Source organism: Eumetopias jubatus, unplaced genomic scaffold, assembly GCF_037043125.1.
Source record: "Eumetopias jubatus isolate StellerSeaLion01/CBP00866 unplaced genomic scaffold, mEumJub1_p1.0 scaffold_8, whole genome shotgun sequence".
NCBI lineage: Eukaryota > Metazoa > Chordata > Mammalia > Carnivora > Otariidae > Eumetopias > Eumetopias jubatus.
In genome coordinates this window covers 58,437,274-58,461,625 of record NW_028274814.1, presented here as the reverse complement: position 1 = coordinate 58,461,625, position 24,352 = coordinate 58,437,274, and the positions used below count along the sequence as shown (strand labels likewise).

At 37.4% G+C, this 24,352-nt stretch overlaps 1 protein-coding gene across 1 annotated transcript in view; it reads left to right on the top strand.

The window, feature by feature from the left end:
• Positions 1 to 23,392, top strand: part of ST8SIA1 (ST8 alpha-N-acetyl-neuraminide alpha-2,8-sialyltransferase 1) — a 143,785-nt gene extending 120,393 nt beyond the window's left edge. The window contains exon 5 of the mRNA XM_028113253.2: positions 22,509 to 23,392. Within this exon, the coding sequence (XP_027969054.1) occupies positions 22,509 to 22,995 (487 nt within the window). The 3' untranslated portion in view covers positions 22,996 to 23,392. The remainder of the gene's footprint in view (positions 1 to 22,508) is intronic.
• Positions 23,393 to 24,352: the final 960 nt, after the last annotated feature.

The following is a 24,352-nucleotide window of genomic DNA, read 5'->3' as shown; positions in this document are numbered from 1 at the left end:
TAGAACTCAAATGATCATATCCAAAATAGATTAAAAGGGTTCATGTGAAAATCAAGTCTGGTAGTTGATTCTAATTTTGAGATAATAATCTCCCTATATAGGACAGATATTTACCACACCAAAAACAGTGGGTGTTCTTTGCAGGTGGATTATGGACATCTTGACATGGTTCTGGCAGCCTGCAAAAGTAGCCTTTGCAAGGTGCAAGGTACAAGGTACAAGTGGCACATAATAGTTAGATCCTTTCATTTGCTTTCCCAGAGCCATCAAATACACTCTCTAGTGGCTCTTGGGGTTTGTAAATGATTCGTTAATGATGATTTCATTTTTAAAAATTCTCATAAGAAGACTCCCCAGGGATGCCTGGGTGGCTCAGTCAGTTAAGCGTCTGCTTTCAGCTCAGGTCATGATCCCAGTGTCCTGGGATTGAGTCCTGCATTGGGTCCTTGCTCAGCGGGGAGCCTGCTCGTCCCTCTGCCTGCCTCTCTCCCTGCTTGTGTGCGCGCGCTCTCTCTCTTTCCCCCTGACAAATAAATAAATAAAATCTTTAAAAATAAAAAAAAGAAGATTCCCCAAATCAGTAGCATTATTTGGCTTGCAATAGCCAAGCATTCAATCTGCCAAATCACCCAACTAAAGGCAGGGTAGGTAAAACATTAAGTCTTCTTTTGTTTCTTCAGATTTTGTCATGACTGCACAGTGGTATCAAATGTTTGTCCTGGCCATTGAGTGTGGCTGACCACCCCCTCACTTGCATAGATACTGAGGGTAGAAGGATCCCCACCTTCATACCCTTCTTGCACTTTTGGTTTAGTTGAGTTTGTGTCACAAAAGAGAAATTTGACTTATTTTCTAACATTTGAGTTGAGAAATAATCAAAGAAATAGACTCTAACTCTAGAAATACAATAAAATTAAAATACTGCATGATTTAGATTTAGGACAGAGATTTTATTGGCAAATTTTTTTAATTAATAATTGAATAATGGAATCTATCATTAATTAAATGTGATAGAACAAATGTGCAGCATATTAAAAATGTTCGTGCAAATGCAAATAGTTCCATTAATTGCTTTAAAAATTACATTATGGAGGACATAAATTCTTTATGATAAAATAGAGATGATGCATTTTATAATATTTTGGACAGATCTCATTCTCTTATATTTAGCTTTTTTCTTTTTCACTATAGAAAAGAGATTTTTTGATATTCTTTCTACTCTAAATAGATCTGTGATAAACTACATGAAATTGACCACTTTCACTGACCTCACATTTATTCTTTCCTTATTTCTAAGTGTTCACTGACAGTTTGGAATATCAGTGAATTATTTAGATTTTTTTCACAAAATAATGACAAATGAGCATACAGTTACATGCACCTCTGTATTCCACAAATGTCTGTGTAAATATATGTTAGGCATATCCAGCCTCGCAAGTGGCTAACTTGCTTCCTTGGAGGTAGTGTTCATTTTTCTAGAGTTTTTTAGGAACTGGTTTCTCATCACTTGTTCTTACAAAGAGAAGAGAAAGGATGGTGATGATTTTATGATGATGTTGTTGGTGATGGTGATAATAATGGTGATGGTGGTGTTGGTCATGATGATGGTAATAGGGATGTGATGGTGAAGGTAACGATAATGGTGATGATGATGTAGATGGTGATGATGGTGATAGTGATGATGATGATGATAGTAATAATGATGATGGTGATGATGAAACCTAAAAATTATAAGAATTTTTATGTGCCAGGTACTATTCTAAGTGCATCACACATATGAACTCACATAGTCCTCACAAGTGACCCTGTAACTAGGTGCTCTTATTAGCTCCATTTTATTCAGATGAGAAAATTGAGGCATAAAGAGATGAAGTAACTTGCTTAAGATCGCACAGTTTACGTGTGGAAGAGGCTGAACGTGCAGTCTTCTCAAAGTACCTTCTCTGTAATTGGAAGTCACATTTGAGACCATCATCTGTATCAGAAATTTTTGTAAGATACAATTATAGCAAAATCGTTGGGCTTTTAAAATGCAATCTGTTTTTTAAAATACAAGATTATTGCTTTGCACCAACATTGGCATAATTTTTTTACTTAAATGGTGATATTCCACAAATTAGAATATAACTCAGTTAATCTTATATGTCTCAAAATGAATCAATATCTGTTTTTAAAGTTCAGTGTGGCTTTAACTTTACATTGGAATTTAGAGAAATAAATATAATTGCTCTTATAAGAACTACAAAAAGGAGAATCATAAAAGAACACTTATGGTCAGAAAAACAAGAACAATCTTATTTTTCTGGGAAAAATGAGATTTTTCTAAACGATTCCTGAGATTAAAAATGATTATATGATCGTTGGAAGGTTGAAGATGGTCAGAAATTACCATATTCTGTTTTCAAGACAGTGAACTAGTGTCTAATGAGGGCTGTGTAGTTAAGAATGCTATTCAGTTCCTAATTATCCATTTTCTGATCTAAGGCAGGGGAACAGTTTGCATAAAAACCAGTGAAAGAAAATGTTGACGAATATAAACGCAATCAAAAGTATCTTTTATATTATCTTAATATTGTTGAAAGAAAAAGCATTTTGTGTTTTTTTTCTATAGCATATTTTGGAGTGAATTAAATGCATTTTGTGACAAAGATGCAAAAATGCTTAGAAATTCACTCATTTCTATATGTATTTATTTATTGAACAATGCATGCCTACACTATGTCAGGCATAATATTAGGGAACCCAAAGATAAAGGACATTCACCTTTTCTGAAAGAATTCAGTAAAGGAGCCATGAAAATTAAAGAGATAATTTCATGACAAGGTGATAAGTACCTTGATAAAAATGAGGTGCTAAAAGAATACAAGTTAGGTACCTAATCCAGGCTTGGTACCACAGAAAACTTTCTATAGCAGATGCCATAAGTTGAGTCCCGAAAGATTAATGAATTAGGGTGAAGGGGGTTTTCACATCAGAGGAAGTAGCATGTGGAGTGCCTTAGAAGCATGGGTGGGTGTGACCTGTTTGAGGAACATCAAGTAGTTAGGTGGGGCAAGGGTAGAGAGTACTGATAAGCAATAGCAAAAAGAGAGGCTAGGGTTGTAGGACCGGGATTATGTCACAAAAGGTTTTGAAATCCAGACTGCTTGGACAAGCTGAGGACAGGCCACTGAAGAACTGCCCTTTAATGGATAGTGACATGATCAAATTGAGGCTTGAAAGAGTTATGTGGGAGCCTTGAGAAAAATGTTTTGGAAACTAAGAGATCAGTTTGGATGCTGTTGCTATGATACAGAGGAAAGTTGATGATCTGAAATAAAACTGTGGCACTGAAGATATGTATTAATTAGGGTGGGGTAACTGTTGTAACAAACTACCACAAACCATGAAGTATTCTCACTCAAATCCAGTGATGGTGTGTAGGGAAGGGGAAGAGTTTTGCTCCATGCTGTGATTTATGAACCCAAATTTCTTCCATCCTGTGGTTCTACCATTCTTCGAGGGCCAAAGAATCCTAGACTATACCCTCTTTATTCTGCGTTGCTGTCAGAGGAATGACTAGAGCAAGTATGGATTTTGGGGAGAGATTGTAGGGTCTAGGCTGGAGGTGTCCTACAGCTGTTCTGCCCAGAACTTAGTCAAATGGCTCTACCTAACCAAAAAGGAATCTGGGAAGTAGTCCTTCTGCATGCCCTGGAAGAAAACAAACTGGGTTTGGTAAGCACATGCCAATATTTAACTGTTTTTGACCTGCAGAATAGCCATTTCATGTAGCTCAACCTATAAATAATAGGGAAAGTGGAATCAAAATGTTATAAAAGGGTAACTTAGTAACAAACTTGGTATAGAAGCAGCAAGAAAGGGAAGACTCATAGCTGGGTTGAGTCATTGGTAGATGGTTGTCCTATTTGCTCAGGTAAGAAATGTGGTTGTTACAAAAGATACTGGAGGGAAGATGCTGAGTTTGAGATGCTCCCCTCAGTTCTCCACAGTACTTGCTCCCTTGTTTTCATAAGACTTCTGCTAAAATATAACTCTAAGTAGCAATGTCCCCACCCTCTTGTTTCCTGCTACTCTGCTTTATTTCTTCATGGCCTTCCCCATATATTGTCCTTTTTTGTTTGTTTGCTTATTGGTTGTCTCTTCTCACCCAAATGAAAGCTCTAAGAGGGCACAGACTTTGTCTATATTGTTCACTTGCTATATCCCACAGTGCGTAGAACAATACCTGGCACATAATAGGTAATCAATCAATAGTTGTTGAGTGTGTAAATGAATCAAAATGGAACTTGCCAGCCATCTGCTGGTTATAGTAAGTGTTAATATTTATTGTTTGCTTACAATGAGACAGATACTGTTCTGAATACTTTTTAAAAAATATTTATTAGAGAGAGAGAGTCTGAAGCACACTCTGTGCTGAGCATGGAGCCCTCCTTGGGGCTCGATCTTATAACCCTGAGATCAAATATAATGCAATCAAAATGGACTGAGCCATTTGACCTGAGCCAAAAACAAGAGTCGGAGGCTTAACCAACTGCACTACCCAGGTGTCCCTTGAATACTTTTCAAGTATTAATTCATATAATAAAACATTCCCATGGACTAGATACAACTAATATCTCTATTTTACAGATGAGGAAACTGAGTACATAAAACTTAAGAAACTTGACCAAACTCACATTAGTAAATATTAGAGATGAGATTCAGATCTAGGTGTTAAAAGACTTCAGTTTTAACCATGGTGCTATTCTGCCATGTAATTTTGGAATGTTAAAACAGCTAGACTGGACATGGAGATTAGGAAGCCATCAGGATGAATTTAGATGTGAACAGAGGTTAGCCTGTCCCTTGAGATTTTTTTTTTTTAAATTGACTTGGAACTCTTATTCTGTATCTGCCATTGAGTTCAATGTTCTTTACAATCTTTTGGGAATTTCCATTAGCTTAAATTTACATGATCATTATTTATTCCAGTTACTTGTTTCCTTAAATTGCCTTCAGATTCCTTGTCTCCTCATCTCCTGTGACTGCTCCCCTCTCTCTGCTCCACATCAAGGCAGACATGGGTTAAAAGTCTCTTTCCTTGATTTTTCCAGTATACCAATTTCTAAAGGCATTATGTATATGTAGCAAAGTTTATAGAAGGTTTGAGGTGGGAGGGGAGTGACTAAAAAACTAGCAAGCAAAGAACATAAAAACTGCACATCAGGCATTTCTTTTCTTTTCTTTTGCTTTTAAAGATTCTATTTATTTATGTGGGAGCGCGCGCGAGAGAAAGCACGAGCAGGGGCAGGGGGAGGGGGAGAAGCAGGCTCCCAGCTGAGCAGGGAGCCTGATGCAGGACTTGATCCCAGGACACTGGGATCATGACCTGAGCCAAAGGCAGACGCTTAACTGACTGAGCCACCCAGGAGCCCCTGGGCATCTCTTTTCTTAAAAGTGTTTTCACCTCCCTGTCATTGAGAATGTCCCACTTGTGTTCCATCTAGTTTCCAACCTCTCAGGATGTCGTTACCCCGTCTCCCTTCATCCCACCCTTCTATTCTCCCTGCCCCCAAATTCCTCTTAACTACTTATACAGAAGAGGTTGGTTTTCACTTATTTCCTTTTGTGCTACTGGGATGTGATCTTAGGACTTCACTGCCCACACCCAGAGCAACCACTACACCTAAACAAAGAGAATTCTTTTTCCACAAGGAACTCTAGTGTCTGTTCTTAAAATATTTTCTACTCCATTACCAGTTTGAGTCCTAGTTTAAGTAATGAAAGTGAACAAATCTCGCAGACCGCATGGGAGATTTAAGAAGAGTTCAACTATGGATGGAAAGAAAGAGATCAGGAAGTAGCTACAGAAAGATGAGGAAATTTTTGTTTGTTGTCAGATTTTTGTTTCCAGTTAGGGAGACTTGGGCAAGAACCCATGTTGGGGGAAGGGCCAGTGAAAAGGAGTGAATGAAGGTAAAGGCAATAAAAGAAGGATAATGTGACCAGATCTCTGAGAAGGTACAAAGGGTTGGAACCCAGATCACAGGTAAATGAATTTATATACGACAGGAGAGATCCGTCTTCCCCTCAGAGGACAGCTACACACTATAACTGAAAGAGTGTTGAATCAAAAATCAGGTTGAGTTGAGCTGGACTCGGGAATCCACATTCTGCCTTGCAGCTGTGAAACTTGGCTTGAGGACATAACCGCTCTTATCCTCAGTTTCCTCAACAGCAGAAAAGGGACAATGCCCCTCTGCACAGAGTTACTACAGGCTTAAATAGGGTAACCTGTGTTAAGCAAGAATCTTATAATAGAATTTACTGATTATTACTGTGATTTGATTATAGGTCTTCTGGTTCTTGTCTCACACTATCACTAATGTCCGAAATAAACAAATCTACTACATACTTTTTTTTTTTATCTGCTTCAGAGGGTTTTGTGATTCCATGGTCTAATCTTCATTTGGAGTTTGGAATGAGTTTGCCATCAAGGTTGTTGCCAACAGGCCAAACCTGGCCATCGTAATTGTGTTGCTTGGCTAGTACTTTTTTCTTTCTTTTTACTCTGAAATCCTTTAGATGAGACATGTGCATTCCATTTTCAGATCCACACTCTCTTGTGGTATGCCTGGCCCCTTCACATATTTTCCCAATCTGCTTGGCCCCTGTGCACAACTGAGTTTTCAACCCATGATCTAGATTGATTGCTACTGAAGTAGCACATGCCGCTGAAAATTTCCATGTTACTAAATGTTCCAGGAGTATCTTCCGTCTTTACTTCACTTGATTTCTCCTCAGCATTTATCAGTTAGTAAACTTCTGTAGCTCTTTACTCCTTCTGTTATTGAAGATTCTTCTGGTTTTCTCTCACCTCTCTGCCAACCTACCCTTTGCTACAACTCTGCCTCTTTGCCCACCATTTAAATGCTATAATTTGTCAGTGTTTTGCCTGTTGGCACATGGCTCTTCTGGGTGATCTCATGTCTATGGTTCAGCATGTCCAAAATTGGGTAATAATATTTTCCTTCAAACTACCTTCTCCTGTTGTGTTACACATCATCATGAAAGGAGCCACCAGAAGTCCAAGCCACCCAAGCCCCCAAACTAAAATCACTCTCACAGCTAGATGGGATAGGTATTTAATAACTGGTACAGAATTCACACCAAACTAGAATGGACACTGTCCTCTATTTCTCACCATTGCTTTCCAGCTGAAGATCAGCCCTGCTTGTCCCATTCACCACAGTCAGCTTTTCCTTCCTCCCCTATAGCCTGAGTGGTGAGACCCTCCCTCACCGTTTCCCCCATGGGCTAATGAATGTTAATTAGTCTCCCTTTTTCCATATGGGTAAAATCTCAACCTTGATTGGCAATAGATGATTCTTTTATCCTGTCCTGTGCCTTATCTCTAGCTATTCCCAAGGCTCTAAAGCTTCACTATATTAAATTGTTTGCATTTCCCTGAACACCACCTTTCTCACCTCTGTGACTTTGCCCACACTACTCTGTCAGACAAGCATACTTTCCCCCTCAGCTCTGTTTACATAGCTAATTCTACTCATTCTTCAAAATTCTGTTAAGATATATCCATCTCTGAAAGGCCTGTCCTGAATTTCTCTCCTCTTAGCAATGTCCAGTCTAGGTTTGGAACCCCCACTTTGCAAATATTTTAAAAGTTTGTATTCTTGGGGCATATTTTAATATGTACTATGTATGAATGGAATAGCTTGGTATAATGTGTTGTTTGCAATCTGGTAAAATATTTTCCTGTGGAATGGCCTCCCCCATAGGATGAGAAAGTACAGAGGAGAAAAGTATTGTGGATCAACACAAAATTAATTTTCACTGACAAAGGAAAAGGAAGCAACAGCTGGGTAAACAAACAGCTGCACAAAGAGACAGAAAAATGACAGTGAGTGACCATGAATACGGCAAATGGTCCAAGATATTACAAAAGCAAGTAAATAATATACGGAAATGAGTTAACCTACTGGAAAATTGCTGAAACATTTGAACAGGAAGTAAATAGTAAGGAAAGTGTTCAAATAAAATTATTATAGAGAAAAACATTGAAACAAATATTCTTTTTAAAATAAATGAACTTTTAATGAAATAAACTTAAGAGAAATTAACTTGAACATTTGTGGCTTTTTTAAATAAATGTGTTTTATACTGCAAGGAGTACATCATAATATTATTAAAAACTTAATGAATAAAATTACCACACTTCTTTTTGTTGTGTTGGAACGAGTGAACAAGAAATTCATGATTGTTTTACTTTGTGTTTATGTGAACACTGAGGAGACTGACCTTTCAAAAGGAAATATTTAACAACACAAGTAGCAACATAAATATATCACCTTCTAAAGAATGAGAGCGTTCCAGACAAAGTTAAAGTTTTCCTTAACCCTCTACCTGCACCCTCATACTCACTGCTGTCCCTAGAGATAACCATTGTTTTCAGCTTAATGTGTATCCTTCCAACGTTTCCCATGCATTTACACACATACATGTAAGTATAGAAAATATATATCTTTATCTTATGTGATAATCCATTACATAAATTTCAGTAGTAATTCTGAAACGTTTTGTTTTTTATATAACATTTTGTTTTGGAACTATTTCCATATCAATACAAATGGAGCTGTGTCATTAAAAGAATTGCCATAACTAAAATTAACAAGTCAGGAAATGACAAATGTTGGCGGGGATGCGGAGAAAGGGGAACCCTCCTCCACTGTTGGTGGGAATGCAAGCTGGTGCAACCACTCTGGAAAACAGTGTGGAGGTTCCTCAAAAAGTTGACAATAGAGCTACCATACGATCCAGCAATTGCACTACTGGGTATTTACCCCCAAGATACAAATGTAGGGATCCAAAGGGGTACGTGCACCCCAATGTTTATAGCAGCAATGTCCACAATAGCCAAACTATGGAAAGAGCCAAGATGTCCATGGACAGATGAATGGATAAAGAAGATGTGGTATATATACACAATGGAATATTATGTAGCCACCAAAAGGAATGAGATCTTGCCATTTGCAGCAACTTGGATGGAACTGGAGGGTGTTATGCTGAGTGAAATAAGTCAATCAGAGAAAGACATGTATCATATGACCTCACTGATATGAGGAATTCTTAATCTCAGGAAACAAACTGAGGGTTGCTGGAGTGGGGGTGGGGTGGGAGGGATGGGGTGGCTGGGTGATAGACATTGGGGAGGGTTTGTGCTATGGTGAGCGCTGTGAATTGTGCAAGACTGTTGAATCACAGATCTGTACCTCTGAAACAAATAATGCAATACATGTTAAGAAAAAAAAAGAAGATAGCAGGAGGGGAAAAATGAAGGGGGGGGAATCGGAGGGGGAGATGAACCACGAGAGACTATGGACTCTGAGAAACAAACTGAGGGTTCTAGAGGGGAGGGGGTGGGGGGATGGGTTAGCCTGGTGATGGGTATTAAAGAGGGCATGTTCTGTGTGGAGCACTGGGTGTTATATGCAAACAATGAATCGTGGAACACTACATCAAAAACTAATGATGTAATGTATGGTGATTAACATAACAATAAAAAATTTAAAAAAAAAGAATTGCCATAAATTATAGTATAGATATAACACTATTTGTGATGGACATTCAGGTTGTTTTTAATTATCTGCATACTTCAGCAAACATTCATGAATATTTACTTAGTGCCATATGCCAGGCACCATTCTTGATGTTGTGGATTTATCAATAAACAAAACAAAGTCCTCCTTGTGGACATTCAAGGAGATACAAACAATAAAAAAAGACATGCATGTATGATAAAATGTCACAGAGCAATAGGTAGGATGAAGAAATGCAACAAAGGTGAGAGATGGGGTGGTCAGGAAAGGCTTCTCTGAGGTGCAGTTATATGAGCCAAGATCTAAGAGAAGTGAGAAGTTATTTTGCAAATATCCAAGGTACCAGCTGAGAAATGGAAGTTCTGAGTCAATTGGTGTTCATATTGAAAATGCCAAAACATCTTCTGAACTGTTTGTAATAATTCTTGCTCCCATTTGAAGCATAAAAGTACCTATTTCTCACACTCTACTGTTTATTATTATGTTGCCTAATTTCTACCAATTGGATATGTGGAAAACTGTAATTTTGCTGTAGCTTTAATTGGTATACTTTAAAAAATTGGTATAAATGTATAACTTTAATGCTGGTGAGATTGTACACATTTTAATATGTACGTTGGCCCTTTGAATTTCTTCATCTCAGACTTGATAGTTCTATGTCATTATCTGTTTTTCTCTTGTGTTATTTGTTTTTATTTATTTTTTAAAGATATTTATTTGAGAGAGAGAGAAAAAGAGAAAGCATGAGCAGGGAGTAGGGGTAGAAGGAGAGGGAAAAGCAGGCTCCCCACTGAGCAGGGAGCCCAGTGTGGAACTCAATCCCAAGACCCTGGGATCATGACCTGAGTCAAAGGCAGACACTTCACCGACTGAGCCACCCAGGCTCTTGTGTTATTTGTATATTATTATTTTTTAGTGGTATTATTTACTTTAATCATGCTAGAAAAGAGAGTCAAGGGACTGGTACTTAATAACCACCTGTCTTTTGTGCATATGTTTTAGACATAATTGACTTTTTTTAAAATTTTTCTTTATTTTTACTTTTGTCCAAATTTTTTATTTAAATTCGTTAGTCAACATGCAGTGTAACTCAGTTTCTGGTGTAGAATTTAGTGATTCATCACTTACAACACCCAGTGCTCATCACAAGTGCCCTCCTTAATGCCCATTACCCATCTAGCCCATCCCCCACTCACTCCCCATCTCACTTTCTTTATTTGTACCTACTTTACATTGGTTTTAAGGCATATATGTATGTTCTCTAAATATCGCTTTTCTCCCATTCACTCTATTTTCTTCTTTGGGAACTCTTTCTATTCATGTTTTGGATCTTTTTATTCTATCTTCTCTGTCTCTTAATCTCTCTTATATTTTCCATCCAGGTGTCATTCTGGGTAGTGTCTTTAGATTTATCTTTCAATGCATTAATTCTCCTTTTGATTCTATCAAATCTACTATTTAATCTTTTCATAAAATATTTATTTTCAAAGGTTATCTTTTTCAGTTTCAGAATTTCCACTTGGTTCTTTATCAAATCTGCCTGATCTTTTTGTATAGTGTTTTGTTTTATGATTCTGATTTGTTCATGTTGTCAATTTTAAAAAATTTTTATTCAACTTATTTAAACTAAAAACAAACAAACCAACAAACAATTTCTCCCATCCTGACCCCTCACCTCTTGCAACCACCAGTCTGTTCTCTGTATCTATGAGTTTGGGTTTTTTGCTTTTCCTTAGATTCCACATATAAGTTCATATGATATTTGTTTTTCTCTGTCTGACTTATTTCACTTAGTGTAATGCCGTCGGGTCTCTCCATGTCTCAAATAGCAAGATTTTATTTTTTATGGCTGAATTATATATATATTATTATATATAATATAATTACACAATTACTTTATCCATTTATCCATTGATGTATACTTAGGTTGTTTTCATATCTTGGCTACTGTAAATAATGCTGCAGTGGACATGCGAGTGCATATATCTTTTTGATAATTTGGTAGTTCTGTTTTTATTTTATTTTATTTTTTTTAGGAACCTCCATACAGTCTTCCATAGTGGTTTCACCAATTTGTACTCCCACCAACAGTGCACAAGAATTTTATTTCCTCCACATTCTCACCAACACCTGTTATTTCTTGTCTTTTTGATAATGGCCATTCTAACAGGTGTGAGGTGATATCTCATTCTTGTTTTGATTTCATTTCCTTAATAATTAATGATGTTGAGCGTCTTTTCATGTATGTACCTGTTGGCCATCTGTAAGTCTACTTTGAAAAATGTATATTCAGATCTGCATATTTTTAAATCAGATTTTGTTTTTTTCTATTGAGTTTATAAGTACTTTATATATTTTGTATATTAGCCCATATCAGATAAAGTGATTGCAAATATGCTCTCCCATTCAGTAAGTTGCTTTTCCATTTTGTTGATGGCTTCCTTTGTTGTGCAGAAGCTTTTTAGTTTTGTAGTCCTACTAGTTTATTTTTGCTTTTGTTGTTTTTGCTTTAGTTCACGGATTCAAAAAATCATCACCAAGACCTATGTCAAGGAGCTTATTTCATGTTTTCTTCTAGGAGTTTTATGGAGTCAAGTTTTAAGTTCAAGTCTTTAATTCATTATCTGTTAATCTTATGTATGATGGAAGATAGTGATCCAGTTTTATTCTTTTGCATGTAGCTGTCCAGTTTTCCCAACACCATTTATTAAAGAGACTGTTCTTTCCCTATTATATATTCTTGATTGTGTTGTAAATTAATTGACCATATATGCATGGGTTTATTTTTGGGCTCTTTATTCTGTTTCATTGATCTATGTGTCTGTTTTTATGCCAGTACTATACTGTTTTAATTACTATAGCTTTTCTTTGAAATCCGAGTGTGATGCATCCAGCCTTATTCTTCTTCCTCAAGATTGCATGGCTATTTGGGATCTTTGATGCTTCAGTACAAATTTTTAGGATTATTTGTTCTGTTCCTGTGAAAAATACCATTAGAATTTGATAGGGATTGCATTGAATCTGTATGTTGTTTTGGGTAGTATAGATATTTTAACAACATCAATTCTTCTAATCCATGAGCATGGAATATTTTTCCAGTTATTTGTGTCTTCTTCAGTTTCTTTCATAAATGTGTTATTAGTTTTTGATAGATCGGTCTTTCACCTTTTTGGTTGAATTTATTCCTAGGCATTATCTTCTTTTTGATGCAGTTGTAAATAGGATTGTTTTTGATATTTTTCTTTTTAATAGTTTGTTACTAGTGTAAAGAAATGCAACAGATTGTTGTATATGGATTTTGTATCCTGCAGCTTTACTGAATTTATTTATTGTATCTAAGTTATTTGTTGGAGTCTTTAGGGTTTATATAATTTCATGTCTTATGCAAATAGTGTTAGTTTTTCTTCTTTCTTTAAAATTTTGATGCCTTTAGTTTCTTTTTCTTACCTAATTGCTCTGGCCAGGACTTCCAATACTAATTTGAATAAAAGTGGTGAGATTGGACATCCTGTCTTGATCCTGATCTTAGAGATCAGGATTATCGGATTATTGAGAATGATATTGGCTGTGAGCTTCTCATATATGGCCATTAATTATGTCGAAGTACATTCCCTCTATACCTGCTTTGTTGAGAGTTTTTATCATAAATGGATGTTGAATTTTGTCAAATGCTTTTTCTGCATCTATTGAGATGATCATATGATTTTTCTTCTTCATTTTGTTAATGTGATGCTATCATGTTGATTGATTTGCAAATGTTGAACCATTCTTGCATCTTCCACTCAGTGGTATGCACTTAAGGTTCCTCCATGTCTTTTCATGGCTTGATAAGTCATTTCTTTTTAGTGCTGAATAATATTCCCTTATACAGATATAATACAGTTTCTTTATCCATTCACCTTGGCAGATCATCTTGATTGCTTCCGAGTTTGGACAATTATGAATAAAGCTGCTATAAACATGTTTGTGCAGGTTTCTGTGTGGATTTAAGTTTTCAGTGCCTTTGGGAAGGTACAAAGGAGCAGGATTGCTGGATCACATAAGAGTGTTTAATTTTATAAGAAACCACCAAACTGTACCATTTTGCATTCCCACCAGCAATGAATGAGAGTTTCTGTTGCTCCACATCCTTATAGGCATTCAGTGTTGGCAGGGTTCTGGATTTTGGTCATTCTCATAGATGTCTAGTAATGATACCTCATTGCTGTATCAATTTGCATTTCCTTGACGATATACAATATGAACATCTTTTCATGTGCTTATTTGCCATCTGGTGAGGTGTCTGTTGAAGTCTTTGGCCCATTTTTAAATTGAGTTATTTGTTTTCTTAATCGTTGAATTTAAAGAGTTCTTTGTATAGTTTGGATAATAGTTCTTTATCTCCTGTGTCTTTGGGGCACATATTTCTCCCAGGATGCAGTTTGTCTTCTTGTTCTCTTGATATTGTCTCTCACAGAAATGTTTTCAATTTTAATGAATTCCAGTTTATCGATTATATCGTGAATGGATTGTGCCTTTGATTTTGTATATAAAATGTTATTGCCACAGCCAAGGTCACCTAGGTTCTCTCATTATTTGTCTTATGGGAGTTTTACAGTTTTGCATTTTACATTTATGATCCATTTTGAGTTAATATTTGTGAAGGCTATCAAGTCTCTGTCTAGATTCAACTTTTTGCATATAGATACCCACTTGTGTCAGCACCAGTTTGTTGAAAACATTATCTTTGTTACACTGTACTACCTTTGCTCCTTTGTCAAAGATCAGCTGACTGCATTTATGTGGGTCAATTTCTGGGTTTTCTGTTCTGTTTCATTGATGTGTCTATTCTTTTGCTAATACCACATTATCTTGATTACTGTAGCTTTATAGTAAATCTTAAAGTCGGGTAGAGCCAGTCCTCCAAGTTTGTTCTTCTCCTTTAATATTATATTGGCTATTCTACATCTTTTGCTTCTCCACATAAATTTCAGAATTAGTTTGTTGATATACACCAAAGAACCTGCTATGTTTTTGATTGGAGTTGCATTGAATCTATAGTTCATGTTGGGAAGAACTAACATCTTGACAATATTGAGTCTTTCTATCCATGAACATGTAGTATCTCTCAAAATCTCATTTATTTAGTTCCTTGATTTCATTCATCAGAGTTTTCTAGTGTTCCTCACATAGGTCTTGTACATATTTTGTTGGATTTATGCTTAAGTATTTCATATTTGGGGGGTGCTAATATAAATGATAATGTATTTTTATTTCTTTTTAAAAAATATTTTATTTATTTATTTGACAGGGAGAGAGAGGGAGTGCACAAGTGGGGGGAATAGCAGAGGGAGAGAGAGAAGCAGACTTCCCACTGAGCAGGGAGCCCAATGTGGGTCTCGATCCCAGGACCCTGGGATCATGACCTGAGCCAAAGGCAGATGCTTAACCAACTGAGCCACCCAGGCGCCCTGTATTTTTTATTTCAAATTCTATTTGTTTATTGCTCATATTTAGGAAAGCAATTGACTCGGTATATTAATCTTATATCCTACAGCCTTGCTGTAATTGTTTACTAGTTCCAGGAAGCTTTTTTTTTTTTTAATTCTTTCAGATTTTATACATAGATGATTGTGTGAAGATGATTGTCTGCAAAGACAGTTTTATGTATTCCTTTCCAAACTGTATATCTTTATTTCATTTTCTTGTTTAGATGTATTAGCAGTGGCTTCCAGTATAATGTTGAAAAGTAGTTGTGAGAGGGGACATCCTTGACTTATTACTGATGATAGTAGGAAAATTTCAAGTTTCTCACCATAAAGTATGATGCTAGGTGTAGATTTTTTGTAACTATTCTTTATCAAGTTGAGGAAGTTCTATGCCTGGTTTAGCTATGGATTTTTAAAAGCTATGCTTTTCTAAGTTATTATTAGGTCCAACAAATCATTTTCTAATTGGTTCTCTTATATATATTCTAGACAGGTAATTATATCATCTGCAAATATTGGCATATTCCCCCTTAAAGACATACTTGAAATACATTTAAAAAAATTTCTTTTTCAGGGCACCTGGGTGGCTCAGTCTGTTAAGCATCTGCCTTCAGCTCAGGTCATGATCCCAGGGTCCTGGGATTGAGTCCCACATTGGGCTGCCTGCTCAGCAGGGAGTCTGCTTCTCTCTCTGCCCCTCTCCCCATGCCCCCGCTCCTGCTCTCTCCTTCAGAAATAAATAAATAAAATCTTTAAAAAAATAAAAAATAATTTTCTAGTGCAGTGTGTGTATCTTTGTGTTGTTGACTTTTCATTTTAGATCAGATGTTATGGCCTATATGATGATAATTGTTTTTATATATATATTTTTTTTTCTTTTGTGCTATGTGGTCCTTTTCAGAAATTTTTCATTTGTGTTTAAAAATATTAAACTTTTTAATTTAAGAGTCTCTATGATTATGGATTTGTGAATATCTAAATTTTAATCAGTTTTTGCTATATACACTTTGAAAATCAAATAGTTTGGCAAAGCTTAAAATGGCAAGAAGCAAATTCTTGTCTCCCATTCCCCCAAGTAATGTTCTAAGATGTTCAAATTCTCTAGTTGATTTTTCTCTTGTTGCATTTTAAAGCAGCATGCTTAATTACAGTTTTAAACTTTTCAGTTTATCTATTGATTTATTATGGAAAAATAAAGGTTTTTGTCTCTTAAAGTGCCACTCACAGCACTCCTCCATACATACTTATACTTTCCTAACTTCTCAATTAAGATATATCACAATTAAGTTAATAGTGCTTACCTTATTGTCTACATAATAATTCACATCTGAGACAAAAAGTCTATTTTATGAGTACTTGATATCCTGTTCAACTCTTAATTTTTTTCTTATTAATTTTCCCCCAGAGCAAATAAAGGCTTTCTACGCAATAGTCACTAATTCATCTCCAGACTCCCAATTAGAGCTGCAAATCTTCTTTCATTACTGTCAACATCTATCAGATGACTATCAGAGGCACGTTTTTGTTGTTGTTGAGACAACTCTCCCGGAAGTGCCCTTTTCCTTTCACTAGAATCTGATTGATAGGTTTCTAGGCCTGCTTTGTAGCTCTTTAGCTGGCGATTTCCTTTACCAGAATCCATCAGTTATCTTCTTAAATTGCCAATAGCTGTTTCTTGTAACCTAAATGTTCTTTTTCTTTTTATAGCATCCTAGTCTTATTAGTGGATGCAGTACACTATTAATATTTCTAAACAAGCTAATTATAGATTTTAAGAGTTTTCTTCTGGCCCTTGAATAACATTGGTTTCCTCTGAGTTCTTTTATTCTTCTACTTTGTTCTCTGACTCTCATGGTGGAGGCTTTCCTTCAATATCTTCTGATCTTGGCTCTCTGTTCTTGTTTAGCAACTGGAAGCTCTGTGAAGACTAGACCTGTCACAGGTAGGCTTTACTTTTGGTTGAGAAGATAGCAAGGTGGCTTTCTTTTGGGTGACTCCCCAATGTCATTATCTGTATCATATCTTTTCTCTTGGGCCAGTGTCAATATTCTACTTGGGAACTATAAGCTTGGCTACCAGTATTGTACAAGTTGAAAAGAATTTCAGTTTCCCCTCGAGCTGGGCCAGCTCTGGGCACACAGTCACTGTTCCTCCATAGAGGCTGATATTCTCTCCCTGCTACCCACAGTGATGATTGACCAGTGCAGGATTTTAGGATTCAGTCCACTTGAATGTCTCTCCTACCCCATAATGTAAACAATCACCTTGTTGATTGTTCCAAGACACCCAACTTCTCAGTATCTTCTGCCTTTAGGCACGGGGCGCTGCTACATTTTAGAGCAGTGCTCAACAAATTAGTTTATATTCTGGTTTCTTTCTGTAAGCATTCTGTTTTTCAGAAGTAACTCAGATTTGGGGATTCACTGAGGGTTTCCCTTCTTTTCTTTTTTCAGGATGGGTGTAGATCTTTAAAAATATTTTTTCTTTCATTTCTAGAAATTTGCTGGAAGAGGGGAGAACTGGACCCTTATCTTTCTTTATTCTCTTCAGTTTGCATCTTGACTGGCATTCTGAAGCTGAACATTTAACACTTTTTATTACCTGCATCTGTGTTTTTGTCCATTATCTGTGTTTTTGTCCATTTTCATATCTTATATCAATATATTTAGACTCTATAATGTTATCAATATTGAGCTTCTATTTTTATATTTGTTGAAAATACTTTTCAGAGTCATTCCCTTTTTATTTTAGTTATCTCATTTTCATGGCAATGAAATTTTGCATCTTGATGTAATCAATTTTGTCAATATTTACCTTTATAGAAAGATAATTTGCAAGTGGCTGATAAATTCACACAATTGTTTTCTTTAGTTTTCCTTGCAATATAGACCTTAAATATCTTGAAATTATTTTGAAATTTTCTTGTCAAATATAAATCTGTTCCCCCTCAAATTTTCATATTGTTAAATAGTTAGCTTGAATGTAACTGTTTAAAATTTCAATGATTTTTCTCTTTATTATCATGTGGGAAATTTATTTGTGAAATGTGCTGTATTTCTGTGCTTTCTGCTATTTTTATTGATATATTTTTCTATTTCATGCCCATATTCATTATATATTAATCATTTCTATTTTTAATAATTCACTGACTGATCTCACTTCATTTTCTTCTTTTTTCAGTTTAATAGTTTTCCATTTGTATAGTATACAACTATTCTGACCTAAGTTGTAAAAATTGAAAGACAAATAAAACTTGTCCCTTGTCTTCAAGGAGTACACAGCCTTGGAGGGTAGAGTTAGTTCATCCTGAGAAGTTCCAAGAAGACTCCTTTGAAAGCTTAAGTTGAAAGGAAAGAATAAGCTTTAGAAGGAGAAGCTTGAGTCTTGATGTTTAGACAGAACTTCACCAGGGCAATGAATGGATAAGCCAAAAGGAAACTATCAATGCCAAAAGATGAGGACAGATGCACATACAGGGATGGCTGGAGTATTGGGTGAAGATAGAGAGAGTATCTGAGAATGAGGCTGGAGAGATAAGCTGGAGCACTACTCTTACAATTCCAGTTGAATTTTGTAATAATTTAGTAAAATTCAAACCACTCCTATTAATCTCTTGATCAGAGTAACAGTAAATATATTAGATGTGCCATAAGTAAGCATTGAATTGATTTGAGTTCTTTTTTTTTTAAGATTTTATTTATTTATTTGAGAGAGAGAGAATGAGAGACAGAGAGCACGAGAGGGAAGAGGGTCAGAGGGAGAAGCAGACTCCCTGCTGAGCAGAGATTCTGATGTGGGACTCGATCCCTGGACTCCAGGATCATGACCCGAGCCGAAGGCAGTCGCTTAACCGACTGAGCCACCCAGGCGCCCGAATTGATTTGAGTTCTTAAATAATGTCATTTGTTGAAAAATGGGGTAGGTAAAAATAATAAAATTTTATATATAGGCTGGTTCTTTAACAGTGTCAAACAATTAAGGCTATAGTAAATCCAAGATGTGTGTTCCTTTTCAAAGTGAAAACTCAAGGGAAAGACTGCCCTCTTCAAGAATAATCAGTCAGCTTTAAGACAGGGAACATAAAATCAATTTCCCTGATTTTATTGGAGCTGTCTGTAATTCTCATTAGTATGTAGTCCACTACAAAAATAAGGATAAGTTCCATTAACCAGCAGAGTGCTGTGGAATAGGAGCCATTCCGCACAGCAATAAGGAAGAAATGGAAGCAAGAAAGGGAACAGATAGAAGTAGACTAATTGCTCTACAATGTTGATAGTGAAATGAAAAAACTAGAATGTAGATCAGGGAAGGGTATGAGCATATGAAGAATTGCCTCATACACTAAGTTCCAACTGTGCTTAGAAGACAAAAAGGAATAATTCAGTAGAGAGGGAGAGGTTAAATGTTTGTGTTTTTAAAAAGATTATGTTTGAGAGAGAGAGAGAGAACACAAGCAAGAGTAGGGGAGCGGCAGAGGGAGAAGGAGAAGCAGACTCCCCACTGAGCAGGGAGCCCAATGCGGGCCTCGATCCCAGGACCCTGGGATCACTGAGCCACCCAGGCACCCTGAGGTTAAATGTTTTAAAGAAGCGAGATCCACTTTAGAACATGAATTTTTTAGAAAATATGAAATGGTTTGTTCCAAGACACAGAGGGGAAGAGGGAGCACTTCTTCCTGTTAGAATTGCAGCAAGGATAAAATTAGAAGATGTAAAGAAAGAGATGTTGAGGGTTAGATGGCAGAGAGCTAGACAGCTTACATGGATGGCTTTGATCTTCTAAATAAGTCTATCAACAGGACCCCTGCACAAGAATCACCAGGGAGTGCTGGATACAAATTCAGCTGGATTACTCATTGGAACCCAGGAAGCTGTAATTTCAGGATATTCTAACTAGAGTTTGAGAACCATGGTTCAAAAGAAGTAGGAGGTTACCTGCAGGGTGTGTTTACATGATTGGGAAAGCATTCATGTTTTAGGAAGACAGCAGAAGATATGGGTGGGCAACAGGGAGAATAGAATTATTAAGCATGGGCTAGTGGAGTTGAGAGGTAGGAATTTGTGTTGGCGAGGCTGGTCCAGCCCCGGAATATGGGTAAATGTGCTTCCATGGCTTCTTCTAGGATAAAGTGATTCCACTTACAAACCCTGTTACCACTATTTTTATTTGTTGCAGCCCAGAGAAAATTGCTAAAGCAGGCTGCTGAGTCAAGGACATGAAGAAACCTGGAGCAATTTTCCTTCTTTGGGGCTCAAGGAACACACCTTTCTTGGCAGGCAGAGTTAATCACACTGATTGCTACACAAAACCCTGTGGATTTGTTTATTCAGAGTTTTAGTTTCACATATTTATGATGAACGCTGCCAACGTGTCAGGCCAGGCTTCCCTCTGTGAGTTGTGGCTCCATTGCATTCTTACGGGCTTCTGCTCCACCTGCACGTAACCCAACACAGGTGACGGCCCTGTGTGAAAGAGAACAAAAGTTGCAAGAGCCGAGTGTAGTTCATTGTCTTTTTTCTCTTTTTATACTTGATCTGTAGCAACCTCCTCACTGGTCTCCAGGCTACCAGCCTCTTCCTTCCCCAGATCACCAGTGACCTTTTTTGACACAGACTGACCACTAAACAAATGAGGAAATATTTGTAAGGCAAATAGTAAGTGCTGTGAGTACTCACGGCGGCTGTGGAGTTTCCCCATCACCACAGGCTGAAGTCCACAAACAAATTAGAGACACTCGAGGTTTTTTGCAACATGTCTTTTTTTTTTTTTTCCTTTTTATTTATTTAACAGAGAGAGAGAGAGAGACACAGCGAGAGAGGGAACACAAGCAGGGGGAGTGGGAGAGGGAGAAGCAGGCCTCCCACGGAGCAGGGAGCCCGATGCGGGGCTCGATCCCAGGACCCCAGGATCATGACCCGAGCCGAAGTCAGACGCCCAACGACTGAGCCACCCAGGCGCCCCTTTTGCAACATGTCTTACCTTCAGCTACTGCCTCCTGTGGCCCAGGGAAACAGGCTCTTTTTCATGATTATTTCAGTACACTGTGCACCCCAGCCTGTGACCAAAGTGTTTCTTCTTATTTTGTTGCTGTACTTCTGTTGATGCTCCACAGGAGCTGTATTTAAATGCCATCCCCTCTCTGAAGCTTTCTCAGGCTCCACTCCTCTAAGGCAGGATTATTTTTTCATCTGTATCCCACAGTACTTTATACAGATATCAACTGTTGCATTTAGAACATTATGTTGTACTCATTTATATTTTTGTTTCCACAACTGGACCTGAATTTCTTTCTTTTTTTTAAAATTTTTTATTAATTTATTTGACACAGAATGAGAGAGAGAGACAGAGAGCAAGCACAAGCAGGGGGAACGGCAGGCAGGGGAGAAGCAGGCTCCCTGCTGAGCAGGGAGCCTGATGTGGGGCTCGATCCCAGGACCCTGGGATCACGACCTGAGCCGAAGGCAGCCGCTTAACTGACTGAGCCACCCAGGCGCCCCATGGACCTGAATTTCTTAAGAACAGAAATTGGGTCATTACATTTTTAATTCCCCAGTACCTGACACATAGGATGTACATCATCAATTTTAGTTGAATACACTTGAACTGGAGATCCTCTTTTTATGGAATCCAAATGGAAAAAACAGGAAAGTAGAGTCCTTTGGAGCAAACAATATGGGCAACTCTGTCAGCATCATTTTATAATAGTAACAAGTGCTTCTTTTTCCATGTAATATTGTAGTTATAATATCAGTTAATCAGAATACTTTTAGGATCATAGAATTTGAAGTATCTTCCAGGTGGTTCCTTTGATTTGCAGTTGAAGAAACCAGTCCTGTGCTTATATCAGACTGCAGAAGTAGTTTTTATCAAAATCCTATCCAATGGGATGCCTGGTGGCTCAGTCGGTTAAGCGTTTGCCTTCGCCTCAGGTCATGATCCCAGGGTCCTGGGATCGAGTCCCGCATCGGGCTCCCTGCTCGGTGGGGAGCCTGCTTCTCCCTCTCCCTCTGCCGCTCCCCCCTGCTCATGTTCTCACTCGCTAGCTCTCTGTCTCAGATAAATAAGTTAAAAAATACTTTTTAAAAATCCTATCCAACCACCAACAACCTTTGTGAATTCATAAGTATTAAACTATTTTTACATTCCAGGCAAATAATTCTGGGAGAACAAAATGTACAGTGCATTTTAGTTCAAAGGGAATTCCATTAAGGAATCTTAAGCTGAATTTAAGATTGTTGGGCTTGGGGAAAGCCAAGCTACTTGATGAGAAATAATTGGTAAGTTCAAGGAAGATTTTAAATATAAGTGAAGCAGTTTTCATGTTCTCCCCCCCCCCCCGCCCCGAGATAATGTGAACTAGCAGGGCCATCAGACAAACAATAGAGTGGGGTTTGATGAGTTCCTTTTCTCAGGGTTTAACTGAGCCTCTTCTTCTCTATAATAGGTTTCAGAATCTGCTGTGGTCCAGAAAGACATTTGTGGACAACATGAAGATTTATAACCACAGTTACATCTACATGCCTGCCTTTTCTATGAAGACAGGGACAGAGCCATCTCTCCGGGTTTATTACACACTGTCAGATGTTGGTGCCAATCAAACAGTGCTCTTTGCCAACCCCAACTTTCTGCGTAGCATTGGAAAGTTCTGGAAAAGTAGGGGAATCCATGCCAAGCGCCTGTCCACAGGACTCTTTCTGGTGAGTGCGGCTCTGGGTCTCTGTGAGGAGGTAGCTATCTATGGTTTCTGGCCCTTCTCTGTGAATATGCATGAGCAGCCCATCAGCCATCACTACTATGATAACGTCTTGCCCTTCTCTGGCTTCCATGCCATGCCAGAGGAATTTCTCCAGCTCTGGTATCTTCATAAAATCGGTGCACTGAGAATGCAGCTAGACCCGTGTGAAGACACTTCACTCCAGCCCACTTCCTAGGGACCATGGAAAAAGAAAGAACCGAGAAAGGGTATTTTTGTTAGGTTTTCTACAGGACTCCAAAAGGAAATGGTCAAGTCATTTCATGGATTCACATGGGCCACTTGGAAAAACAAAACAAAACAAAACAAAAACAAAACAACTATAAAAACCCAAGAGAAACTCTACTTTGGCTTGGAGGACAAATAAGAAATGAAACATCCTATGAAATATTTTGTAGCACATTGTGGATTTGCAACCAGTAACACGCTGATGAGGTGATGTTGGTAAAGCACATTTAGGTGGTTCAAATCTAGAAGATGCAGTTCACAAACAAAACAGAACTCTGGTTGTTGAAGGTGAAGAATTATTCAAGGTGGAATAAAGGAAATGCCAGCGCAAAGTGTTACTGATTATCAACACAATCTGGCTTTAGGAAAAAAACCTATCATATCTTAGAACCATAGGTTTTTAAAAAATGATGATTTATTTTTGCCCTATTTAGGGGCAGTGAGTGGGTGATGAGGTAGCTAAAAAAAAAAAAAAAAAAAAAATCCCTTACTGAGTAATAAAGATATAATACACTACAGCTAATTATTGTGATTTGTTGAACCAAGTCTATGTTAACTCTAGTCTCCTTCCATTTAAAAAATGTTAAGAATTGCTTCCTCCCCTTTTATCGGGTCTACTTAGACGATGTGAAGCATTGTTGAATTTAGACTGTGTTGATTCATAGTCTGGATAACATGAGCCACTTTCCCTCCTTCTCAGAATTGAGGGCATAAACTCAATTTTAGATTTGCATTATTTAAGCCTGTTTGTATTATTATGTTATTTTAGTGCAAAAAGACTACAAATGTGAGTGCATTATTTATTTGCAAATTGGCATAATTGTCTTCATAATTTAGTACTCAGAGATAAAGTAAAGCACAATGATGTTTTAGTCTGGAAACAGACTAGAAGGCACATCCCTTTTCTATCTACCATGGTATAGTCACTCCAAGATACATGCACGCAAATAAAACACAGACTCACGTACACACACACAGTTAAACAAAGCTCATTCCCATGCAGCTCCAAAGGCAGGACCCACATGACCAGGTATGGCAAAAATCTGTAACCATTGTTGAAGAGCTACAGATGAATAAACTACCCACTACCCACTACACCTTGATATAAGACAAGCCAGCTTACTGGCTGCTGCTCGTAATGCTCACACCAGCACGACCCCCCAAATGCTTACCCCAAATGAGCAGAATTGTTTGACTCATTCTGACTCTGCCTAATATCTCATGAGTGAACCCTGTGTTGAGCATGGTCATACACGCATGGTTCATGCAAGTAAAGGGATGTGAATTCATAGATGTTGATTCCCTTG